Below are 27,114 nucleotides of genomic sequence, written 5' to 3'. Positions count from 1 at the left end.
TGGGTTTCCGGATATACCTGTAATATATATTGTTTGTTTTCACTGAATAAGAAACACTTTTTTTTTTTTTTACTTTATATACATTTTAAAGGACAAATATGTTAATTTAGATGTTTTAAAGATGAGAGAAGGAAATTCAGGCACAGGTAAGTATATCACTGATAAGTCATTAGATAAGAATATCACTGATAAGTCATTAGATAAGAATATCACTGATAAGTCATTAGATAAGAATATCACTAATAAGTCATTAGATAAGAATATCACTAATAAGTCATTACATAAGAATATCACTGATAAGTCATTAGATAAGAATATCACTGATAAGTCATTAGATAAGAATATCACTGATAAGTCATTAGATAAGAATATCACTAATAAGTTGGGATGCACCGAATCCACTATTTTGGATTCAGCCGAAACTTTTCGCGAAAAGATTTGGCCGAATACTGAACCGAATCCTAATTTGCATAAGCATATTCGGGATGGGAAGGGGAAAACATTTGTACTTACTTTGTAACAAAAAGTCATGCAATTTCCCTCCCGCCCCTAATTTGCATATGCAAATTAGGATTCAGTTTGGCTGGGCAGAAGGATTTGGCTGAATCCGAATCCTGCTGAAAAAGGCAGAATCCTGACTGAATCCCAAACCGAATCCTGGAATCGGTGCATCCCTACTAATAAGTCATTCTTTTAGGCAGTGCATTATGGAGAGTAATACAGTCTGCTTCTCCATCTAACTGGACACTGCTAAGACTAAGAAGAGAGACAAACAGTTCAGAGTAAAATGTAGTGTGCATAAAAACAACATTACTGGGTCTCTTGCCCCTCTTCATAAAAATGCCATTTGCCTGCCCTACAAAATTAGCAGTTCATTAATTCAGATTCCGTCGATTATTTTGGGTTTCCACTGACAGCTGTAATATGTGCGATCCTAGCCGCTGAGTGCCGCCGCGCTTAATTGGCACTGTCACTTAAGGAAGGCGAAATATATTTGGTGGGGGGCGGACGGAGGGACTCATTTTCCAAGTGTTTTGAAGGCCAGCTTGAATAGTGCTAACATTTAAATTCTGCATCTCTCAATCACAGATGTTTCCTAGACTTTGACACTAGACTCTATTCCAGAGTATTTCTGCATTAGACCCAGTCTTTAATAGGGAATAAGAAACCAATGCCAAGACTGCCACCTAGAGGTAAAGACACATTATACAGGGACTATGTGTTACCGATTTCTACCTATCCTGTTTATAAAACTATTTTAATTTATTGTGAGGTGAAGTCTCCTTAAAGGGATTCTGCGTGTTTTTTATGATGTAGTTTTTATTTCTAAATATCACTGTTTACGCTGCAAATAATTCCCTCTACAATATAAAAGTTTATTCCTGAACCAGCAAGTGTATTTAGTTGTAATATTGGTGTGTAGGTGTCATTTTGCCTGGTCATGTGCTTTCAGAAAGAGCCAGCACATTAGGATGAAACTGCTTTCTGGCTGGCTGTTGTTTCTCCTACTCAATGTAACTGAATGTGTCTCAGTGGGACCTGGATTTTACTATTGAGTGCTGTTCTTAGTAGGGATGCACCGAATCCAGGATTCGGTTCGGGATTCGGCCAAGATCCGGCCTTTGTCAGCAGGATTCGGATTTGGCCAAATCCTTCTGCCCACCCGAATCCTAATTTGCATATGCAAATTAGGGATGGGGAGGGAAATCACATCACTTTTCATCACAAAACAAGTACAATTTTTCCCCCCTTACCACCCCTAATTTGCATATGCAAATTAGGGGTTGGATTCGCTTCGGTATTCGGCTGAATCTTTCACAAAGGATTCAGGGGTTTGGCCGAATCCAAAATAGTGGATTCAGTTTGGCCGGGCAGAAGGATTTGGCCGAATCCGAATCCTGTTGAAAAAGGCAGACTCCTGACTGAATCCCAAACCAAATCCTGGAATCGGTGCATCCCTACTAATCAGTACAAAATTTTCAGTTCATTAATTCAGATTCCATCGATTATTTTGGGTTTCCACCGACAGCTGTAATATTTGCAGCGAGCACTAAGGAGCGATCTTCTTCCGTCTTCCTAAAATTTGGCACCTCCAAGTGCTGCAAGCCTTTCCTTCTCCTTTAACTGTAAACCAGTCTTTGTAAATGTTCCAAAATATAGCATTACTATTTCCCACAGTGCAGTGCTTTTCATTCCTCTGTATCAGGATGGAAAATGTCAAAATGCCCATTTACCTTAACTTCTATACTGGAAAATTATAACAACATTGTGGCATTTCTTTGCAAGATTATAAAAAAAGAACAGAATTGTTGCACCCTATCCATAGATTATAGATTAGGGATGCACCGAATCCAGGATTCGTTTCGGGATTCGGCCAGGATGCGGCCTTTTTCAGCAGGATTCCGCCGAATCCTTCTGCCCGGCCGAACCGAATCCTAATTTGCATATGCAAATTGGGGAGGGAAATCTCGTGACTTTTTGTCACAAAACAAGGAAGTAAAAAGGTTTTCCCCTTCCCACCTCTAATTTGTATATGCAAATTAGGATGCGGTTCGGTATTCGGCTGAATCTTTCGCAAAGGATTCTGGGATTCAGCGAATCCAAAATAGTGGATTCGGTGCATCCCTATTATAGATGAACCGTGTGATAGGAGGTTATTTCCCCAGCTGCACAAGTTAAATGGCTGGTAACTTACCATCAGAACTGCAATCCGAAAGGCTGTCTGTAAAATCTGTAAGAGGTTCAGCTGGTCCTATCAGATCAGATCCATCATGCACCTCTCCGCCCTAACAAAGGGAAAACAAACAAACAAAACAAAAAGAACTAAGCAATAAATCTTTTGCAAGTTAAATGTGATTTAAAGGGCCAGAACCAAGGTTCGAATTGACAATTCCAATTCTCAAATCTTTTTTATCAAATTTCAAATTTTTGAGTTTTATGTGAGTTTTGAAAAAACTCACATGAACTCGAAATTCGACCCTTGATAAATGTGCGTCTAAAAATCAGTAAGCTATTCAGTCTGATGCTGTGCAAATGATCAGGCCGATAGGGGCACTGCACTGTAACTGGGGCAAAGCCTTCTGCAGTCTGGGCTCTGCGCCTCGTTCAAGGTTAAAAATGTGTTTTGCATTTTCACTGCTAGTGAAAAAAACAAAGTGGGGAACTCCCAACTTGCTCCAGCCTGAAAATGCACAAAAATCGAGTGCAGATCAGACTGGATCAGTTTCTCTGCCAGTAGAGAACACACAGCATATGACATTGGCTCAAGCCTTTACTGAATGCAATAGCTTGTTATGGCTCTATTTAGACAATAGAGGAAGGATGGCTAAAGGTGGCTATAGATGCACTGATAATATCGTAAGAAAATAAAATTGTGTGCGTATGGTGGGAGAGGAGCTGACCAATATTGGCTTGTCGATCAGGCTGGCCAGAAAATTTTGACCAGGCGCCTTTGAAGGCACCTGAACATCATCCATTGTTGGTGCTGAATCGTCAGATACAGGTACAATTCTATTGTTTCTACCTTTAACGGACAATTCAACTCTGTATGAAACGAACGATCTTTCCAGGAAAGATCTATGGCCACCTTAAAAGGGGAAGTTTTGCGAAAATGAAAATTTAATATAAGCTTCAGCATACTGAAATAAGACATTTTCTGGATAGAATCAATTAAAAATTATGCACCATTTCTGAAATAATCACGTTTATCTTCACTATCCCTCTCTCAGAATCGGTTTCTCCTCACTCTGTCTTCATGCAGCAGTTGGGTGTCAGATAGTCATTGACAGTTAGATCTAATATATCTTATAGGGGGGCTCCTTTTGCCTAGAAGATGTATTAGAGCTCACTCTATTAAAATCACCAGACATCATGTCTCTCTAAATGCAGAATTTGTGCAAAAGGCAGTTGTATTTTTGTTTGTACTGGAATCAGCTATTTGAGTGAGCTCTAATACATCTGCTAGGAAACTAAACTCACCACATGGAATTAGGGATGCATCAAATCAACTATTTTTGGATTCGGCGAATGGGGATTCAGCCGAATACCGAACCGAATCCTAATTTGGATAGGCAAATTAGGGGTGGGAAGGGGAAAACATTTTTTTACTTTCTTGTTTTGTGACAAAGTCAGGCGATTTCCCTCCACAACCCTAATTTGCATATGTAAATTAGGTTTCAGACTTGGTTCGGCCGGGAAGAAGGATTCTGCCAAATCCGAATCCTGCTGAAAAAGGCGAATCCTGGCTTTGGTGCATCCCAACATGGAATAGACACATACAATATTTGATATCACTAAACAATCCATAACTTCTATTAATTATAACTATATGAAGCTTACTTACCTTAAAAAATTCTTCTAACTGGCTGCTGTTATAGAGCGCTGGAATGTTGGCGGAAAACTGGAGCAAATCTTCGGCACACTGCCTTCTCTCCTCAATCACACTCTCGTCAAACCTCCCTAGAACACAAACACTTGATTACATGGAAGACTAAAGAACAGTCGTATTTGGAAACAAGCCTGTGTCGGACTAGTCGGACCAGGGGTAATTTTGGCACCGATCTTAAAGGGTAACTAGTCAACATTTGTAGATGTGTGTACATTTCCCTCTGAACTTGCAGAGTAGGTAAAGATTCCTCCTCAGATTTATATTAGATTGCCTCAACTGTTATTCAAAAAGATATTTAAAAAAAAAAAAAAAAAACATAAGCGATGTTTATTCAGAAGAAGTCTATTGGTTGGCCACTGGAAAGTCACAGCTTCTGCCTTATACTGTTGGTCAGTGTATTATCCCCACCGGGACAAAAAAGGGGTTGTTCACCTTTAAATTAACTTTTAGTATTATGTAGGGAGTAATATTCAGAAACAATTTTCAATTGGTTTTCATTACTTGTTGTTTTTCAGTTATTTAGATTTTTATTCCGCAGCTCTCCAGTTTGCAATTTCAATCTGGTTACTAGGGTCCAATTACCCCTAGCAACCATGCACTGATTTGAAAAAGAGACTGGAATATGAATAGGAGAGGCCTGGAAAGACAAGTAATAAAAAGTAGCAATAACAGTAAAAATGTAGCTTTACAATGCATTTGCTTTTTTTGGTGGGGTCATCGTCCCCCATTTCAAAGATGGAGTCGGAAAAAGAAGGCAAATACTTTATTTAAAATTATTATTATTATTATTATTAGTTATTTAGCTTTTTATTCAGCAGCTCTCCAGTTTGCAGTGTCAGCAGTCTGGTTGCTAGGGTCCATATTAACCCAGCAGCCATACATTATTTGAATAAGAGACTGGAATATGAATAGGAGAGGCCTGGATAGAAAGATGGTGGTCACCAAAAAACATAAATTCATTCCCCACTGATTTAAGCGAACGATCCAACAGGATCACAGTCAAAATGGTCAGCCTACTGGCTATGAACACCAAAATGCTGTTTAGCCAGATGCACCACATTCAGTAATTATATACTGGTACTCCACTGGTACAGATTTTCCAGGTTTACAGATTTTTGATGAGTTTGGTCCAATTACCAGTGAGTCCAGCTACTGATGCGATAAGAGGAAGATTAAAGGGATACTGTCATGGGACAGTATCGAAACGCATCAGTTAATAGTGCTGCTCCACAAGTATTCTGCACTGAAATCCGTTTTTCAAAAGAGCAAACAGATTTTGTTATATTCAATTTTGAAATCTGACATGGAGCTAGACATATTGTCAGTTTCCCAGCTGCCCCCAGTCATGGGACTTGTGCTCTGATAAACTTCAGTCACTCTTTACTGCAAGTTGGAGTGATATCACCCCTCCCTTTCCCCCCCAGCAGCTAAAACTAAAAAAATAACCACCATGTCAGTTTTAACTTTTAATTCGCAAAGCTTTTATAAAGAAATTACTTACCAATTCTCTGCTTGCGCTCCTCTTCAGAAACGGCGACAGGGCGACAATCCATTGTGCGACGCTTGATTTATCCTCTCTGCCTTCTATTGGAGATAGCCAGGAGTATAAATCGAGCACGCAAGATGGCTCGTCGCCCTGACACAGTTTCTGAAGATGAGCGCAAGCAAAGAATCGGTAAGTAATTTCTTAATAAAGGCTTTGCGGATTAAAAGTGAAAACTGCCTTTGTGTTATTTTTTCGTTAAAAAGAAACACTTTTAAAAAAAAAAAAAAAAAAATTTACGTTACTGGTCTTTTAACAACATAACAATGGGAAGGTAACCAGATAGGAACTCCCTAACAAAAAATAACAGCTGCCTGGTAGATCTAAGAACTGGTGATGCACCGAATCCACTATTTTGGATTCGACCGAACCCCTGAATCCTTCGCGAAAGATTCGGTTGAATACCGAATCAAATCCGAATCCTAATTTTAACATGCAAATTAGAGGTGGGAAAAGCAAAAATTTTTTACTTCCTTGTTTTGTGAAAAAAAGTCACACGATTTCCCTCCCCGTCCCTAATTGACATATGCAAATTAGGATTTGGATTCGGTTCAGTCGGGCAGAAGGATTCGGCCGAATCGGAATCCTGCTGAATCCCAAACCAAATCCTGGATTCGGTACATCCCTACTCAGAACAGCACTCAATAGTAAAATCCAGGTCCCACTGAGACACATTCAGTTACATTGAGTAGAAGAAACAGCAGCCTGACAGAAAGCAGTTCCATCCTAAAGTGCTGGCTCTTTCTGAAAGTACATGACCAGGCAAAATGACCTGAGATTCACCTACACACCAATATCACAACTAAATACACTTGCTGGTTCAGGAATGAAATTTTATATTGTAGAGTGAATTATTTGCATTGTTAACAGTGTCATTTAGAAATAAAAACTACATCATAAAAATCATGACAGAATCCCTTTAAAGAAAGAGGAAAACTAACAGATCACAAGTGCCCATGAACCCTGTGCCGACATGTAAAACAAAGCGGGGGTTAGACCCATTTAACACTGATTTCTAATTGTAACAAACATCAAAACGCCGGGCAATAACAGCAAGGACAATGGAGACAGGGTCTGTTATCACATCTTTACAATGCCGGCCTCCTGTGGATTCTTTCCTTTGTGCCGGATGGAAAAGATTTCAGTGGGAGCGTGTGGAGAGGGGGGAAACAACAAGCCGTTTTCCCAAGGGGGGCCTTTGTGTGAGCTCCTATCGGCTCTACATAAATATTGATATTCTGACTTTAGACGCGTGTGGTTTGTTATCAAAGTATGTGGGAACCAAACAGCTTAAGCAAACACTCCAGCCAACGCTAGACAAACTGAGAGGGGGGCTCTTCGGTGTGAAGGATTCTGTGCCCATTCCCAAACTAGAGACTCATCTTCTCATAGGCACCTCTTAGAAAAGCAAAAAACACTGAGGTTTCAAGCTGCCTATACAGAGATGTCATACTACAGCTCTTTGGGAAATACTGTGAGCACCAAAGCTGTGGAGTTGGAAGCAAATCTGGAGTCGGAGTATCCAAAAATGCACCGACTCCAACTCCTAATAACTTTAATTAGAAGCAGTGAAAATAATCGAATCAGATTTAAGAGCTTCTATGAAAGAGGATGTGGCAGAAGTATTTTTGTTTGTAAGAACAACACTTTAGTTCATTTTGGATTGTATTTAGCAGGTTCAACTAATATCTCAGTTGTTTTAGGTTTTCCAATTGTTTTTGCTTCCTGTAGTTTAACTTTGGGTTTGGTTTAGAATTACCAAAGGATGTGGTTTATATTTTTGAGCTTTGGCAGTGATAAAATGTCTTGTATGTTGTGTCCTTAACTTTTTTTTCTATGAAAATGGAAAATACATAAAATAAATACAAATACAGAAAATAGATAGTATATTAAAGAAACATTTACACCAAAAAATGAAATTGTATTAAAGTAATTAACATTTAATATATGGTTAGCATGCACTGGGAAGAACTGTGTGTTTGCTTCAGAAACACTACTATAGTTTATATAAACAAGCTGCTGTGTAGCCATGGGGGCAGCCATTCAAGCACAGGATACACAGTAGATAACAGATAAGTACTACTATAGTTTATATAAACAAGCTGCTGTGTAGCCATGGGAGCAGCCATTCAAGCACAGGATACACAGTAGATAACAGATAAGTACTACTATAGTTTATATAAACAAGCTGCTGAGTAGCCATGGGGGCAGCCATTCAAGCTGCAAAAAAGACACCTAATCCGATCAGTTTCAGTTTCACAGTAAAGCTTCACCTTCAAAGAACTAGTTGTGTTCAGATAGATCACCAGAAATAACGACTTTTGGCAAAGATTTTCTAATTTCTATGTATCTGTTTTTCTAATTTTAAAGTATAGTGTGTCATTTTTCACCATTAGGCAGGGGTGCAATGAGGCTGTGACCACTAAATACATATAGTCAAATACAAGAGTCCTCTGCACTCAACCCATTATCAATATATTTAAGACATTGAGACATTTTGTGCATACTGCTAGTCTTAAATATATTGATAATAGGCTGAGTGCAGAGGACTATATAGACTAAATGTATTTGTCTATATGTATTTTGTGGTCACAGCCACATTGCAACCCCGCCTAATGGTTTTAAAAATTAGTGGTGAGCACAACTTTCCCTTGTTTGTTATAGTTATACAGGAGCAGTCCCTTTGTAAAATGTATAATGAAGCAATATAATTCTTAATGAATCAGATGAAAATTAAGAGTAGGACTGGCCAGATATGGGATGACTTTGACGTAGTTGTTCAGCTTAAATATATTGCAATATATGGACAAACAATCCCTGTTTTGTTTAAAGGGTAAGGCATTTTTCAGTAGCAGTAGCACAAAATGTCTCTGTCTTAAATATAATAATAATGGGTTGAGTGCAGAGGAATCTTGTATTTGACTATATGTATTTTGTGGTCACACCCTCATTGCACCCCCGCCTAATGGTTTTAAAAATTAGTGGTGAGCACAACTTTCCCTTGAGATATATATATATATATATATATATATATATATATATATATATATATATATATATATATCTCCCAACAGCAAGCTATGTTAACCAGGCTCAATTTCTTTTTGTCCTGAACTCTAAAGCTACAGACTGGGAAAAATAACACTGCTAACAAACACATTCAGGATAATATAATGCACTAACAAAGACGGACCACCAAGCCTGGCCTAGCTTCAGACATATTTTATCTCAATGTAATGTGTGGGCTTGCGGCTCTTTACATGCAGTCAGGTCAGTAAATACTAAAAAAAGACCACTAGAGGGAGAACAAGTTCATTATGTTGACTGCAAACACGGCATTAATGAAAAAACTATTTTACATGTAAACAAAAACAGGTATACAAATGTAAATACATATTTTATGAAATGGCCCTTTAGCTACATAGTTTGCAGTTAGAGGACTCTTTATTGTTTCACCCTGCTCACTTATATGAATGTATTAGGGTGACATACATAGCACAAATGTTAAATTTAGGGTACATTATTTATCCCTTGGGCCACCTACTATATATAGGTTAAACTGGCCATACACTCATACTATTTAGATATGATATTTTGTGCCTGTTTGGCAGCTTGCCACACTGCTAAGTAATCCCTTTAAAGGATAACTAAAGCTTGACTAAAGAAGTAGCTAGAAATCTTGTACATGATGTTTTGTGCTTCTTTACCAGCCCAAGGCAACCACAGCCCTTTAGCAGTAAAGATCTGTGTCTCCAAAGATGCCCCAGTAGCTTCTTTTCTGCTGATTCACTGCACATGCCCTGTGCTGCTGTCACTTACTGAGCTTAGGGACCCACTCACAATATACAGTACACATAGAATAGAAATTTCACAATATAAGGCTGATTAGTAATTAATACAGATAATTACTACATGGCAGCACAGAAACCAGTGCAATTAGCATCAGAATTTAATAATCAGCAAACCTGTAGCATCAGCTTATATTACAGCCAGGGAAGCTCATTTTCTGCTGGATAATTAGTGACGAGCCTTAAGCTTAGCTCCTCAACAGCCAATCAGAGCCCACTGAGCATGTGAGTGTCACAGACACTTTCCAAGATGGTGACCCCCTGTGACAAGTTTGAAGTCCTGGATCATTGCTGCTACTGACAAGCTCAAACTTAAGGCTGGTGCAATAAGGTCACTATATAAAATATGCCATTTCTAGCCATGGTAATTTTTAGGGTTTTGTTCTCCTTTAAAGATTATGTCACACAGGACACACTTCCCTGATTTCAATCAGATGACTGAAATGTAATATGGGGAGAAGAGGGGAATGTTTTGAGCTGCTTAAAAAAAACAACATAATGGGGTGCCAGCATGAAGGTCACTTAGGATGAAGCTTTATTTATGTTCTTGGATTATCAGTGGCACAATAGGAGTGTGACTATATCACCCACATGTTTTCATATTGTAAACCTAAAAGTGAAGGAAAGGTGAAATCACTAGAGGGTAACAAATGTTAGTCACCCCCCAGGCCATACCTCCCAACTGTCCCTTTTTCGGAGGGACAGTCCCTCTTTTGACAGCTCAACCCGCAATCCCTCATTTGTACTGGAAAGTCCCTCTTTTCTCTGCACTGAACAGCCAGAAAAAGAAACAAAGTTTCTCACTTGATTGGCTTTTAGCAGAGAGCCCAGAATGGGTAACAGGTGCAAATAAGATACTTTGTAACAATTTTGAGACACAAAAAACACAGTTTAGATAAGGAGAAATATTTTCAAACTTTCATAACCTGCCAAATTTTGTAAAACAAACATGGTAATTAGGGGGTGTGGCCACAGAAAGGGGTGTGGTCAAAAAATTGCAGCGCTACGTGCGGGAAAAAAATTTTTGTCCCTCTTTTTACTTCCAAAATGTTGGGAGGTATGCCAGGCTGGTGCAGTTTTTAGCAACCCGGTGCTTCAGGTAAGTGATTATAATCACTGGGGGGGGGGGGTGCATAACATTTAGCACCCCCTAGTGATTTCACCTTTCAGTCTCATTTAAAATGTAAATACTCACCGAAGAGTTTTGCCTTAGCAAATGGAGGAAATAGCTCTTGCTGCCTGAAGATATTTTTGTGTATTTGCCAGAGATCTCGGTGTAATTTCTTGAAGTCGCTGTATCGCTTCCAAGCAACTATCTGATGGGGGAAAGAAAATAGAGAAATTGTTAAAGGCTACATAAAATGAGAATGATTCCTATACATCCAGATATTGTTGGCTCAGTATATATTTACTTTTTTATTTACTGCAGGTCTGGAGGCAGCTCCACGGATCACATAACACAGAAAGCATCAGACACGGACATGAATGTTATTGCTTTATTGTTGTAGCAGATAGAGTGGCAGCTCACGTGTCATTCACTGCTGCCTAGAAACCCAGGGCTGCCATCTGAAATCACAGGGCCCCATACAACAAAATCTCCTGGGCCCCCTGGGCTGCGCCTTGCTGCACCACAAGCCCCACCCACAGGTCTGCCCCACAGTAAAAAAAACATTGGTGGCTAGGGTAGAGTCCCAGCGCGGGACCAATTTGTTAAACCCGACCCATGACCCTCAACCCCAAAGCCGCACCTGGAGCCCGCAACCTTACCCCCTTGGACCCGTTACCCGAACCACAAGTACCTTATCCACAACCTGATCCGCTGACCATCAAGAAACAGGAAATGCTGTCATTGTAAACCGGATGTGACATCATTAGAAGTTGGCGTGGTCACAAAAAAAGGAGTAAAACAGGAAGTGCTGTTGTTATAAACCGGAAGTGACATCGTTGGAAGTAGGCGTGATCAGAAAATAAGAAGTAAAACTCACTATTGAGAAGACCCGCCACACGAACCGCAAACCCGGAGAACCGCCGACCCGCATCTATATCCGCTCCCGAAACTTCTACCTGCAACCCGCAGGGTACCGCAGGTTTTTTAAGACTAGGGTCCCCCACGTTACAAAAAAAAAACATTGTTGGCCAGGCCCCCCCTTCACTAAAGCAGTCAGGGTCCCCCAAAAAAGTAATATTGTTGGTCAGGGCCCCCCATTAAAATATATTGGTGGCTAGGTCCCCCCAAATATTATATAAACATTGGTGGCCTGGGCTCCCCTTACATGTCCATGTAAAAAAAAATTGTGACGCAATAAACGTACCAGGGGTTGCACCCCGGTTTGAATCGCTTTGTGTGCCAGCCTGTATTGCTTTTCACAGTTGAGATTGGGAGGGCGTCTCCCTTAGGAGCTGTGCACCGAGCGGAACCATTCAAGAAAGGGCCTGAGTGTGCACGTGATCTGGTACAAAAAAAAAAAAAATTTGGGGCCAGCCCCCCAGAAGTTTAAAAAAAAATTGGTGGCAAGGGTCTCCCCCATACAATAACAGGGACCACAAAGGGTTAACTTTAGGGGGGCCTGCCATGCTGTTCTTACTTGATTAGCACGGCCCACCTGCTGTCAGAGAGCTGCCAACTTTGGAAGGGATGGGGGGAGCACAGGTGGCTGCATCTTCTTCCAGTGACTGCATTTTCTTCCCTTTTTGGTCACAGAATTTTAAGTCCTGATAAAGCTGCATAGTGATTGGATGAGCTCACCTCAGATATCCAATCCCTGAGCAGCTCAACCAGGACTTAAACTCTGTGACCAATAAGGGAAGTGAATGGACCGACAATGCTTTCACCTGTGCTCCCGCCCACCCTCCCTTCCGAAGTCGGCAGCTCTCTGAAAGCAGGGGGGCCGTCTAATGAAGTGCAGCACAGCCGGGCCCCCCCTTAGTCTCTGGGCCTGGTACAACACTCCCCCGTCCCCCCCTTGATGGCGGCCCTATAAAAACCCCACAAGCTAGAATACAACCACATAAAGGTGATTGACAAAACTGGCAGAAGTTTTTAGCAATAGAGTAGTGTCCAATAGCAACCAATCAGATTTTGTACAGCACAACAGCAGTTGATCAATCAAAACTAATTGCCAATGGCTGCTATGAGTTACCACTCTGGAGTTTGGGGCACATTTATTAAGGTTCGAGTTGTGTTTTCCATGAAAATTCGAGTTTTCCAGTCGAATTTTTTGGTCAAAATTCACATATTCAGGTAAAAAAAAAAAAAATTGAGTTTTTAAAAAAAGAAAATTTGAGATTTAATTATTCCCAACCCTGGAAATAGCTTGAATACGAAAATACACCAGATAAAACCAAGGTCATGTAGGAGTCAATGGTCCATTAAACCACTTGAAGATGTTCAAGGTTTTTTTCGGAGGGTTTTGCCAGAAAACTCAATCAATTCAAACTATTCCAGTTTTTCCCTGCCAAAAACTCAATTAATTCGAGTTTTCGGGTTGTTAACGGCAAACTTGCTGATTAGAGCTTTTCCATTCAAGTTTTTTTTTTTTTTTTTTTTAGAAGTCATTCGAGTTGTGAGTTTATTCGAGGTACAGAAAACTCAAAAATTTGACCTTTGATAAATAACCATTTTATCCTACCCCTCTTACCTGTCCATAGGGTAGGGGGAAGTATAAAATGATTACTGTGCAAGTGTAACCTATCTAGGTATGCTTTATATCTAGATATCCATTGATTTTTTTTCCATACAGTTTTCATAAATTATCAGTACAGTTTTTACAGGCTTTTCTGTATATTTGCATTTTTATATATTAGCGCTGCTAAGCTGCTTGATCTGGACAAGTCATTATTTACGGACAATTATTACCATAAAAAAAAAGGTAGGAATCATGAAAGGGCCCTCCAGGGGTCAGATGTTGATTGGGCAGGTTAAAAATCCCAACAGCCTGCTTGTCCTGCATTGTGATCTGATTATTTGGCAAAAAAAAAAAAAGCTATTTTCCTTGAACTTGAACTTTTAAAAACATAAAAAAAACATGACAAAAATGTAATGAAATGAATTACCTCCTGAACATCCTCGGGATTCTTCCTTGACACGATCTGAAAATGAAAATAACACTCCAGTTATAGCAGTGCATAGACAGGAGGGGAGTGTATAAATACAGATAAATAGTATAAGGCAGATATTAGGGTAGAAACGTATCAGCACTGCTCGTTAGTTTCATCTGGGGAACTTGCATTGATTTTTCCAAACATGAAAATCAAGTTTTTTTTATCTGTGATTCAGACTATAAATTAGGGAAAGTTGTTATCCCACACCCAGGTTGTGTGTAATCCTCGCAGCAAACACTCCCTTCTTGCAAATCAGCTGCACTGTATGTAAGAGATATTCTTAGTCTGGTATATACAGTATGTTATAGAATGGCCAATTCTAAACAACTTTTCAGTTGGTCTTTTTATTTTTTATTATTTGCCTTCTTCTTCTGACACTTTCTGGCTTTCCAATAGGGGTCACTGACCCCAACGAAAAAACAAATGCTCTGTAAGGCTACACATTTATTATTATTGCTACTTTTTATTGCTCATCTATTCTATTTAGGCCTCTCGTGTTTTGGTCTCTTATTCAAATCAGTGCATGGTTGCTAGGGTAATTGGATCACAGCAACTAGATTGCTGACACAAACATTGCAAACTGGAGAGCTGCTGAATTAAAAGCTTAAAGGGGTGGTTTAATTTGAGGTAACTTTTAGTATGTTAGAGAATGGCCAATTCCTGGCAACTTTGCAGTTGGCCTTTATTATTTATATTTTATACTTTTTGAGTTAATTGCCTTTTTCTTCTGACTCTTTAGAGCTTTCAAATGGGGGTCACTGACCCCATCTAAAAAACAAATGCTCTGTAAGGCTACAAACGTATTGTTATTGCTACTTTTTATTATTCATCTTTCTATTCAGACCCTCTCCTATTCATATTCCAGTATCTTATTCAAATCAATGCATGGTTGCTAGGGGAATTTGGATGCTAGCAACTAGATTGCTGAAATTGCAAACTGGAGAGCTGCTGAAAAAAAAAAGCTAAACAACTCAAAAACCACAAATAATAAAAAATGAAAACCAATTGCAAATTGTCTCAGAATATCACTCTCTACATCAAACTAACAGTTAATTTAAAGGTTAACAACCCCTTTAATATACTGTCTGTGTTCTAGCTGTACTAACGAGAAACAAAATATCAATTACTTAATTACAGGAGTTATAGCTTCAATAAATTAGCCAGGCCAGTATTGTGCATAAAATACAAGGGACACTACTTAGCGGGTACCCAATATTATGCTGGAATTCTAGGAAAATATTGTGCATTGTTAGTAAAGGTATGGGACCTGTTATCCAGAATGCGCAGGACCTGGGATTTTCCGGATAAAGGATTTTTCTGTAATTTGGATCTTCATACCTTAAGTCTACAAGAAAATCATGTAAACATGAAATAAACCCAATAGGCTGGTTTTGCTTCCTATAATGATTAATTGTATCTTAGTTGGGATCAAGTACAATATACTGTTTTATTACTACACAGAAAAAGGAATACGTTTTTAAAAATTTGGATTATCTGGAAAAAATGTAGTCTACTGGAGTCGGTCATTCTGTAATTTGGAGCTTTGTGGATAACGGGTTTCCGGATAACGGATCCTATACCGGTAGTTAAACAATATTTTGGTTGGTAGCCATTATTTATGTTTTATCCTTGGGTAAACAGTAATGAATAAAACAACTGCAAACTGTTTTCATGACTATGCAAATGCTAGACGATTGCAAAACTTGTGTTGCAACACCAGTCGTTTCCCTGAAGTCTGCACAAAAATGTTTCAGATTAAAGTGCTGCATTCAGTCATTTCCCAAAAAAACAGTAAAACAGAAATAGCCCCTGAAAACAATATCAATGCACATTTATAAAACTGCGTGTGGACTACGCACTTCCAACCATTACCAAGTTCAGGTCCAATGCTGATGTTATATATATGTCTTTGTCTTCTGATTCTTTGCAGCTTTCAAATGGGCGTCACTGTCCCCTTCTAAAGAACAAAGGCTACACATTTATTGTTATTGCTACTTTTTATTACTGATCCTTCTATTCAGGCCTCTCCTATTCATATTCCAGTCTCTTATTCAAATCAGTGCATGGTTGCTAGGGTAATCTGGGCCCTAGTTACCAGATTGCTTTAAATGCAAATTGAACGGCTGCTGAATAAAAAGCTAAATAACTCAAAAACTGCAGGTAATAAAAAATGAAAACCAATTGCAAATTGTCTCAGAATATCACTCTCTACATCATACTAAGGGGCAGATCTACTAAGGTTCGAGTGAATTTTCGAAGTACAAAAAGGTAAGCAAATTTTTGAATATATGGACCATCTAAAAGGATACTACGACTTTGAATTTACTTTGATTCAAAGTAAATCGTTTGACTATTCGACCATTCGATAATCTAATTACTGTCTTTTTAAAAAAACATCAACTTCATTAGTTCCCCAACTTAAACCTGCCGAAGTGCTATGTTATAAAATAGTTTGAATCGTACGATTCAAAGTACAATTGGAGTACGATCGTACTACGATCGGAATATGATCGTACGATGAATAAAATCCTCCAACTTCGAATGTCAGAGGATTCTATTTGATGGTCGAATTTCAAAGTATTTTCCACTTCGAAATTCGACCCTTGATAAATCTGCCCCTAAAAATTATCTCAAAGGTGAACAATCACTTTAACTGAAATTCTCAGCGTTCTGTACAAACCAAGCTGGTGATGGCGGGGTGCTGAAGTTGTTCACCTTTAAATAAACTGTTAGTATGATGTAGAGAGGGATATTCTGAGACAATTTGCAATTGGTTTTCATTTTTTATTATTTGTGGTTTTTGAGTCATTTAGCTTTTTATTCAGCAGCTCTCCAGTATAGTATTTAAACACTTTGGTTGCTAGGGTCCACTACCTAGCAACACTGATTTGAATAAGAGACTGAAATATGAATAGGAGAGGCCTGAATAGAAAGATGAGTAATAAAAAGCAGCAATAACAAAAAGGTTGCAGCCTTACAGAGCACTTGTTGTTTAGATGGGGTCAGTGACCCCCATTTCAAAGCTGGAAAGGGTCGGAATAAGAAGGCAATTAATTCACATAACATTTAAATGAGGGGTAAAGGAAAAGTTGTTTAGAATTAGCCATTCTTTAACAAACAGTATCTTGTACATATATCAAACACAGATTCAATCTACTATGGTACTGTTGTTACCATACAGCTATGATTCTCTGTCCATTTGCATAGATTTTACATACACCCTGTACTTTATATGTACTTACTCGCACATCCCCTGCATGTTATCTACATGTAAAAATACCTGTATGTGGAGACCCTATATATTTGATTAATCTATAGTAACTTCTACAATTTCCATAGGGTGCATAGTGCAAGTATGGGACCGGTTATCCAGAATGCTCAGGTCTGGGGTTTTCCGGATAAGGGATCTTTCCGTAATTTGGCCCTTCATACCTTAAGCCTATTAGAAAATCATATAAACATTAAATAAACCCAATAGGCTGGTTTTGCTTCCAATAACAATGAATTATATTTTAGTTTGACTCAAGTACAAGGTACGGTTTTATTATTATAGGGGAAAAGGAAATTATTTTTTTAAATTTGGATTATTTAGGTCTAACCAGAATTCGTAGCTTTTCCGGATAACGGATCCCATACCTGTACAGGTATTGGAAGAAATGAAGCAACACTGCCCTGGGGTGATATCAATGAGCATCAGCTCTGCAAAACAACATAGAAATCTGCTTTCTGTGGTTTTCTATTTTATAATAGGACATCAGTCTGAGAACGACAAAAAAAAAAAAATAGAATATCAAACTGGAAATAAATCTTTCCAGAAATGCTGGATTTTGATAATTTTATATGAAGGAGCTTCATCCATTACAAACACTTGCGTGGGTCATTGCCGCCTTGGTACATCAGCATAAAACAAGAATGTGTCATTCAGTAAAATGACTCTTGCAGTGAGAACTGGAACTTGTGAATTATGTTTCCCCGCTGCAGAACAGAACATAGAAAGAGCCGCAGACTGAAGACTCAACTGAAGTAAAGTGGGTTGATACTGATTTGTTTGATTTGTCCACAACTCTCACAGAAACTACAGACTGAAGACTCCTCCTGCTCTACATATTCATTATTATTATGATTAGATTATATTCATACGTGCCGACATATACCGCAGTACAGGTATGGGATGCATTATCCGGAAAAAATCCGTTATCCAGAAAGCTCAGAATTACAGACAACAAGTCTCCCATAGACTGCATTTTATCCAAATAAACCACATTTTTTTAATGATTTCCTTTTTCTGTGTAATAATAAAACAGTAGCTTGTACTTGATCCCAACTAAGATATAATTAATCCTTATTAGAGGCAAAACCAGCCTATTGGGTTTATTTAATGTTTACATGATTTTCTATTAGGCTTAAGGTATGAAGAGCCAAATTACAGAAAGATCCATTATCTGGAAAACCCCAGGTCCCGAGGATTCTGGATAACAGATCCCATACCTTTACTTTACAGAGAATTTGCATTATTCCTATCAGTTTCTGCCCCAGTGGAGCTTACAATTGAAGGTCCCTTTTTTAACCCGTGGGTCACATTCAAATGTAAAAAAAAAAAAGAAAAAAGTTGGAGAGCAACACAAATTAAAAAGTCCAAATATGGGCTGTGATTGGCTATTGGTAGCCTTATGTGGACTGGCCGTTTACAGGAGGCTCTGTTTGGAAGTAAACACCAAAAACCAATTATGAACGCTCCAAACTCACCACCCCTTGGCTGTTCCCGTGTACCTGGGTGCTCATTCCGCAGCGTCCCCACTGCTAACATATGATACACGAACAGGAGGACGGCGCTCCAGTAAAAGGCAGGTTTTTATTGCAAGATACTGCAGAAATGCATAAGGCCATGGATTTCTGCAGTATCTTGCAATAAAAACCTGCCTTTTACCGGAGTGCCGTCCTCCCGATCGTGTGTCATCTGTTTGGAAGTAAACGTGTTTTTATGCAACTAAAACTTGCCTCCAAAACAGGAATTATAAAATAAAACTTGCTTTAAAGGAAAACTATACCCCTGCATAAAACAGCTCATGTGTAAAACTCTGCTTCATGTAAATGAACCATTTTCAGAATAATACACTTTTTTAGTAGTATGTGCCATTGGGTAATCATAAATAGAAAATTGATATTTTAAATCATATGATCCCCTGGGATCATATGATTCACGGTGCACACAAACAGCCCAAACATACCATACTTGTTAGGTCACATGAGCCAATTAACAGACAGAGTTCTGTCTTTTGATTCCACACTTCTTCCTGTTACAGTTAGAGCTGCAGTATTTCTGGTCAGATGATCTTTGAGGCAGCACACAGACCATCACAAAATAGTGGCTCAAGGCAAGGGATGTAAAGGGGCAATATTTACTTACTTATATATTGCAGTTTGGCAAAATGCTTTAATATGTCACTTAATATGATATAAACTATCTGTTGCTTAAAGGGGTGGTTCACCTTCAAACAACTATTTGTTTTCAGATAGATCACCAGAAATAACGACTTTTTCCAATGACTTTCTATTTTCTATGTTCTGTTTTTCTAATATTGAAGTGTAATGTGTCATTTTTCACCTTTTGAAGCAGCTGACCCTGTAAACTGTTCTAAATGGATGCATTTAGTTGATATATTTCTTATCTTTGTCCCTGCTGAGCAGAATCTCGGGTTTCATTACAGGCAGCTGTTAGAATTGATACAATAGTTGCTAATACTGCAGAGATGCTGCTGAGAAATGTATCAACTCAATGTTGCAAAATTGTAACAGTTTAGAGTCTGCGCCTGAATTATTGAGCTGCCAGACTCAAACACCAGAGACACAAATTTAGATTTTGGAAAAACAGTAAACAATAAATAATATAAAGTAATTGAAAAAAGTCTTTATTTCTGGGGAAAAATCTAAAAACAACTGAATTGTAAAAATGTTTGGAAGGTGAACAACCCCTTTAAGTATTCAATCTGGGGGTAAAGTTTTCCTTTAAGGCCGCAGGGAGCAACATCCAATGAGTTGGTGAGCAACATGTGGGGATCACTGATCTAAGGTCACTATCACATTATGGTGGGTTTTTATCAGGAGTCCATTAACCTGCCTGTATGTTTTTGGAGGAACCCCACGCAGACACAGGGAGAATAACTCCTTGCAAATGGTGGCCTGGCTGGAATCAAACCAGGGACCCCTGAGCTGACAGACAGCAATGGTACCCTGTAAGCTACCTTTCTGCCTTGCAACAGGGGGGATCCTTTGGTTTCCAGACAGGGCCCCATTTGCAAGGGGGTTGTATGTTCACCCAACATCTGCATGAATTTCCTCCAAAACATAGAGGCAGATTAACTGGCTGCTGATAAAGCTAAGTGTGTGTAAGTGTGATTGTGTGTGATTGTGTGATTGTGTGCGTAAGTGTGATTGTGTATGTAAGTGTGATGGTGTGTGTGTAAGTGTAATTGTGTGTGTGTAAGTGTGATTGTGTGTGCTTGTGTGCGTAAGTGTGATTGTGTGTGTGTGATTGTGTGCATAAGTGTGATTGTGTGTTTGATTGTGTGTAAGTGTGATTGTGTGTGCTTGTGTGCGTAAGTGTGATTGTGTGTGTGTGATTGTGTGCATAAGTGTGATTGTGTGTTTGATTGTGTGTAAGTGTGATTGTGTGTGCTTGTGTGCGTAAGTGTGTGTGATGGTGTGTGATTGTGTGCGTAAGTGTGATTGTGTGTTTGATTGTGTGTAGGTGTGATTGTGTGTGTAAGTGTGATTTGTGTGTACGTGCGATTATGTGTGTGATTGTGAGCGTAAGTGTGATTGTGTGTGATTGTGAGCGTAAGTGTGATTGTGTGTGTAAATGTGATTGTTTGTGTGTGTGTGAAGACTGTAAACTCCACTGGAGCAGGGACTGATTGGAACTGATATATAATCTCTATAAAGCAGTGCTATGTAAATAAATGATAATAATGGCAACAGAATAAGACAATGCACTTACCCGTGCTGTGACTTTATAGATGGTGAAACCTTTCTGGTGCCTCCTGGGATCAGTGACAGTGTAAAAACGTGCAAGATCCCCCCTGTCTCTTTGGGAGATCATCATTCCCAGCTAGAACCCCAAAGAGACTTCAGCTCATCCCCTCCCCCACTCTCTGCCATTGACCAACCACATGAGCACCTGTCACTCCCCTGGCTCCAATCACATTTACTTATACGGATACTTCCACTTATACTAATACTTATACATACACTTATACTAATACTGACACTGCTACAGACAAGAGATGAGTGCAAGCCTCCTGGTCAGGAGCAGAAATTCACTCTAGTACAAATAATTCCTATTTAAAGAGCATATTCCCACACACACACAATAGGAACAGCACATATATCTGACACTAGTAACAACCAAATGCTCATATCTCAGACACTTGTCATCATGTCACACACACACAGTATTTGCTACATACCACAACAACCAATCACATTCCGTACCGAATATACACGTACAGTTGCGACCCTACGAACACAAACAAGGGATGCCCCACACAATTCAATCACTGTCACCCCGCCCCGTGAGCCCTACGCCTCCCATCATTTGCAACTTCCGGCTACCGAGGCCACACACAGAGGACTTCCGCTTCTCACGTGACTTTGTTGCCGTGCGACGTGATCTCATTGGTTTTTCCTATCTCTTACATTCCATTGGTAATTCGGCTGTGTGGGCGGAGCAAATCCTGTGTGGTATTTCAGGTCACTGAGCTTGGGATGATACTGGCAGTGTGTGGTGATAAGAGACGGGTTGGAGGATCTCCTCTTAATATTACAGTCCACAAGTGGATGCTAACAGATATATTCTTTTATAACTCTGGGGCCATATTTAGAGAAGCAACATTTTATTCCAATTTATCGCCAATTTCTTTCTTAGGTCGTATTTATGAGTTTCCCCCTCACGCCGGACTCTACTATAGTGAATAGTCGTGTCAATTCCACTCAATGTAGCGCCTGACAAGTTTGCGGCTGCGCATATCAATAGCCAATCGAATCACCGACGACCAATCAGAAAAAAAATACAGCCGGCAGCCAATCACGAGCAGCCTTACATGGCCTTCCCAGCGTGCCTTGCTGAGCTATGGCTGACGTTACGTGGTGCCGCTGTACTATCGATTATAAAGCTGCCGACCCTCTGTGACCCGCAAGTGAGTATTGAATGTGTTTGTTACCCTGAGGCTCCTCATTAGCTCTCGGGCGCCCCTACCCTGCAGGGAGTTGTTGCTGAGTAACTGCGCTTGGGATAGTGGTATTGTAGCACCGTCCCCTTTTTACTCTCTCCTCAGTGTTCTTTCCTTTAGTTGGTCCAGAGCTTGTGCCTCAGGGAGGCTTTTGTGTAGGACATAGAGAGGCACTTGCACAAGGGACAGAACGTAAGAGGGGCCCTTGTTTGTGCTGAGGGTGATACAAGTACAAAGATGGTGCAAGTCTCCAGCCCAGTGTGACTCAGGGAAGCCTGACCTCTGACCTCATTGCTGGCTCAGTATATTGGGGGGTGGCACATTCCACTGGGCTGGAGGGATGATTATACCCCCATTGCTTTCACGTATAGGAACATGTCCACTTTGCTTATTACCCCTTCATGTATGGAAGCAAAGCAGCTGCCTGTCCAATAAATATCTAACCAGGGATTGGCTGGATATCAATGAAGCACAACTGTCAGCTCCACAAGTGCCGATTACTGTTCCCTGCATCTGACAAGCGTAGGGTTGTCTAAGTTTACACCTGCGTTTGGGGATTCCAGCCCCTTCTTTGTGTGTAGTATTTCGGTTAACTCCTTTCTTCCCTTCATAATAAGGTTACTGATGCATGAGATGTAGTAACAGTCACCCAGCTATAGTCCAAGGGCATTCATCCCAATTTGCCGTTCAGCTATTTTTCCACAGTTTGGGCCTCCTCTCAGGGAAATAGCCTCACCTCACTGTTTTTTGACCTTCAGGGGCTCTTTTGTTAACATTGACTAACACATTCGCCACTTAAAGCATTTACTGTATACCCAATGGACCCAATATAACTCCGTCCAATCATGTCTCAAACGTGACTTTGCCACAGAGATCTACAGAAGCATACACTTTACAGGATAAGGATCAAGCAGGACTGGCCTGGCAATCTGTGACTTCTGGCAAATGCCAGAGGGACTGCTGTACGATGTGGGCTGGTTGGGGGCTGTTTGGGCCTCTGTGTACTTGGAATACCAGGGATTATTTTGACTCCCAGTCCAGACCTGCTTTCCAGGGAACACCAAAGTAATTAAACTATAATGTAGTGTTGCTCTGCACTGGTATAACTGTTTGCTTCAGAAAGCCTATTATAGTTTATATAAACAAGCCGCTGTGTAGCTGTGGGGCTGCCATCCAAGGCTCAGGTTACATAGCAGATAACAGATACACTCTTACAGGGCTTATCCGTTATCTGTGCCTTTTCTCCCTTTTTCACCTTATGTGGCTGCCCCCATGGCTACACAGTTCCTTGTTTATATAAACTATAGTAGTACTATGTGTTATCTACTGTGTATCCTGTGCTTGAATGGCTGCTCCCATGGCTACAATGTAATTTTCCTACCGCACACCTGTAGTTCAGCAATCATGCAATGGTGGTGCATTCTTCCGTTGACCCGGTCGTGTCCCCTAGCAACGTACACGTATAGAAACGGATCAGCACACATTCGAGTTTATGCAGTCAGGGAGTGGACCCCTTTTATTTTGCCACCAAACACATCAACGTTTCAGGGGAGGGGGAACACCCTCCCTTCATCAGGATGAAGGGAGCTTGTTTATATAAACTATAGTGGTACTTATCTGTTATCTACTGTGTATCCTGTGTTTGAATGGCTGCCCCCATGGCTACACAGCAACTTGTTTATATAAACTATAGTAGTACTTATCTGTTATCTACTGTGTATCCTGTGCTTGAATGGCTGCCCCCATGGCTACACAGTAACTTGTTTATATAAACTATAGAAGTACTTATCTGTTATATACTGTGTATCCTGTGCTTGAATAGCTGCCCCACCAAAAATGTAGTTTTTTTTAAAGTAATGAAAGTGCTGTGCTGCACTGATACAACTGGTGTGTTTGCTTCAGAAACACTAATATTGTTTTTATAAATAAGCTGCTGTGTAGCAATGGGGGCAGCCATTCAAAGGAGAAAAGGCTCCAGTTACACAGCAGATAAACTCTCTAGTATAGTATAGTTCTTCAGAACCTATCTGTTATCTACTGTGTAGCCTGTGCTTGAATGGCTGCCCCCATGGCTACACATCAGCTTGTTTATATAAACTATAGTAGTACTTGTGTTATCTACTGTGTATCCTGTGCTTGAATGGCTGCCCCCATGTCTACACAACAGCTTGTTTATTTAAACTATAGTAGTACTTATCTGTTATCTACTGTGTATCCTGTGCTTGAATGGCTGCCCCCATGGCTACACAGCAGCTTGTTTATATAAACTATAGTAGTACTTATCTGTTATCTACTGTGTATCCTGTGCTTGAATGGCTGCCCCCATGGCTACACAACAGCTTGTTTATATAAACTATAGTAGTACTTATCTGTTATCTACTGTGTATCCTGTGCTTGAATGGCTGCCCCCATGGCTACACAGCAGCTTGTTTATATAAACTACAGTAGTTTTTCTAAAGCAAACGCATAACTTTTACCAATGCAGGGCAACGGTACATAAATATTTGAATTATTTTAATGTGCTTGTATGAAGAGTAGTTCCTGGGGGAAAGGGCATTTGCTATTGCTGAAGCATTGCTGTACCTCGGCGTTTGTTAAACTGCCCTTTGAAATTTGAGATGAAGATGATAGTGTTCATATTGGCAAATGCTAAGTCTATTTCTGCTTCCCCTGCAGGTAACCACATGATCCTGTATCATCTGCAGACCCCGAGGAGAAGCTGATTTGTGGGTGACCGACACACCTATGAGTAGAAACTTGTTTAGATGTCCATGGTGGACACGATATACTCCCTGGGCCCCCAACCCTTCTGTCAGCAGTTGGAACCCTCGGGTAAATGGAAGGCCGAGCTATTCCTTGAGACCTAGTGGAGCTTCCACTCACAACTCCCTTGGAAATACCTGGAGCCCCCAGCCTTCATGTTGGATTCACGTCTCAAACCTTAATATGGCTTCTAAAAGGGATGAACCGTTGCCAAAACGTATGCGAACTGGAGAGAAAGAACACGTTCAGCGGAATCCTTCTATCAAGAAATTGTCCAGTCCTGCAAAGGATACTAGAGTCCCACCACTCCATGCACCTTCCTCTGCTGAACATTCAGCGCAAGTCAAAGGTAAGTGAAACGCATCTATTTTGCAAATTATTTGTTTAAAGGGGTTGTTCACTTTGAATTAACTTGTAGTATGTAGTAGAGCGTGATCTTCTGAGACAATATGCAATAGATTATATTTTTTTATTATTTGTGGTTTTTGGGTTATTTAGCTTTTTATTCAGCAGATCTGCAGTTTCAGCAGTCTGGTTGCTAAATTACAAATTACTCTAGCAACCATGCACTGATTTGAATAAGACACTGGAATATGAATAGGAGAGGACCTGAATAGAAAGACCACAAATAAAAAGTATCAATAATAATACATTTGTAGCTTTACAGAGCATTTGTTTTTCAGATGGGGTCAGAGACCCCCATTTAAAAACTGTAGAAGAATCAGAAAAAAGGCAAGTAATTCAAAAACTGTAAAAAAAAAAAATAATAATGAAGACCAATTGAAAAGTTGCTTAGAAATGGCCATTCAATACGATAATAACATTTACTTAAAGGTGAACCAACCCTTTAATTTAATCCAGTATGCCCCTCTTTGTCACTGTGGTGGGTGGCAAGAGGTCACTCTGTTACATTACAGGTGTAACACAAAGCAAAAAAGCCAGATCAATGGCTTCATCACTAACATTCTGACAGGTCCTCCACGATTGGCTGCTCACAAATGGAAGCCATCTTTTTGCTTTGACACCTTCCTCAGAATGAAGATATCAGGCATACAGGTATATTATTGATATATAATACACAAAAGCCATGCATATCTTGTAAATTATATCCTTATAAATGGTGACTAGTGATGTCATTTTTTGTCACATGACTCACTAAAACTTGTGTATTATAATAAATAAATAAAGTACCCCTTGTTGAAAAATATGAGGATATTAGAAGTAACCTCGGCCTCATGCCTTTATATGGTCATGGAACTCCTCGGATCCTTATATTTTACAAAAAGGGGTACTTTATTCACTATACTACTAATAACTGTTCAGTAATTATTATGTCTCACTTGTTCATGCAACCTCATCACCCCAAGATGGCTGGAGCAGAAGCCATTAGGAAATTAGTTGGGTTTTTCTACTTATGACGTTGATTCTCTACAGACATGCCTATTCATTTCTTGCTTGCTTCACCGGAAGGGCCCCTTCTACTCTCAGCTGGATCGGAATTTCAGAGGAATGAGAGTGAAAAAACACCATTTTGCTATTAAAGTTGCTAAAGAAAATATAACGTATCTCTATTTGGCCGAACATATACAAATATAATGGATATAGGTCAGCAGGGCCGCCATTAGAAATCATGGGGCCCCGTACAACAAAATTTTTTGGGCCCCTAAAACATTTTTTGGCCCAGCCCATCCCTCCCCCAAAGCCCCACCTCAGATCCCACCCACTCCACACAACAGTTAAAAGACCACACAGACATCAGTACTAAAAAGGATAACCCCCCCACACACACACACACACAAGTTATAAAAAGCTATTGATGATCAGGGCCCCCTTATACGTTTGGCGCCAGGCCCCAGGACTTAAATTTCACCTGTTTTCGTGGCTTCGGGTCTTTTCGGGACTTCGGAAATGGCCGCACGGCGATTGGAAAAATGATACAGGCTGGCACAATACTGGACAAACAAGAAAGTGGTGCATTTGTAAAAAAAGTTTATTTAAAGAAAAAGAATTATAAAAAAAAATAGCCTTATGCGTTTTGTGCCTTAATAATCAAGTACTTTGGCACGAAACACATTGGCAATTTTTTTTTTTACAATGCTTTTTCTTTAAATAAACTTTTTTTTACAAATGCACCACTTTCTTGTAGTCCAGTATTGTCCCAGCCTGTATCATTTTTCCATTGGCTTTTCTAAACCTTTTTCTCGCTGAAGGCTCCAAGGTGTTTGCACCTACACTGTTTTTTGA

The 27,114-nt window shown here is 39.8% G+C and overlaps 1 protein-coding gene across 4 annotated transcripts in view; it reads right to left on the bottom strand.

The window, feature by feature from the left end:
* The window catches only part of rps6kc1.L (ribosomal protein S6 kinase, 52kDa, polypeptide 1 L homeolog), a 99,340-nt gene extending 77,870 nt beyond the window's left edge, over positions 1 to 21,470 (bottom strand). For 3 of the 4 annotated variants that reach the window (XM_018261797.2, XM_018261798.2, XM_018261799.2), the window contains exons 1-5: positions 20,877 to 21,470; positions 13,832 to 13,867; positions 10,974 to 11,094; positions 4,343 to 4,458; positions 2,696 to 2,786 (exon numbers count right to left, since the gene is read on the bottom strand). In XM_018261797.2, the coding sequence (XP_018117286.1) occupies positions 2,696 to 2,786; positions 4,343 to 4,458; positions 10,974 to 11,094; positions 13,832 to 13,867; positions 20,877 to 20,981 (469 nt within the window). In that variant the 5' untranslated portion in view covers positions 20,982 to 21,470. 4 annotated transcript variants of the gene reach the window in all.
* Positions 21,471 to 27,114: the final 5,644 nt, after the last annotated feature.

The sequence above is a fragment of the Xenopus laevis genome, chromosome 5L (assembly GCF_017654675.1).
Source record: "Xenopus laevis strain J_2021 chromosome 5L, Xenopus_laevis_v10.1, whole genome shotgun sequence".
NCBI classification, from domain to species: domain Eukaryota; kingdom Metazoa; phylum Chordata; class Amphibia; order Anura; family Pipidae; genus Xenopus; species Xenopus laevis.
This window is presented reverse-complemented; position numbering and strand designations above follow the sequence as displayed.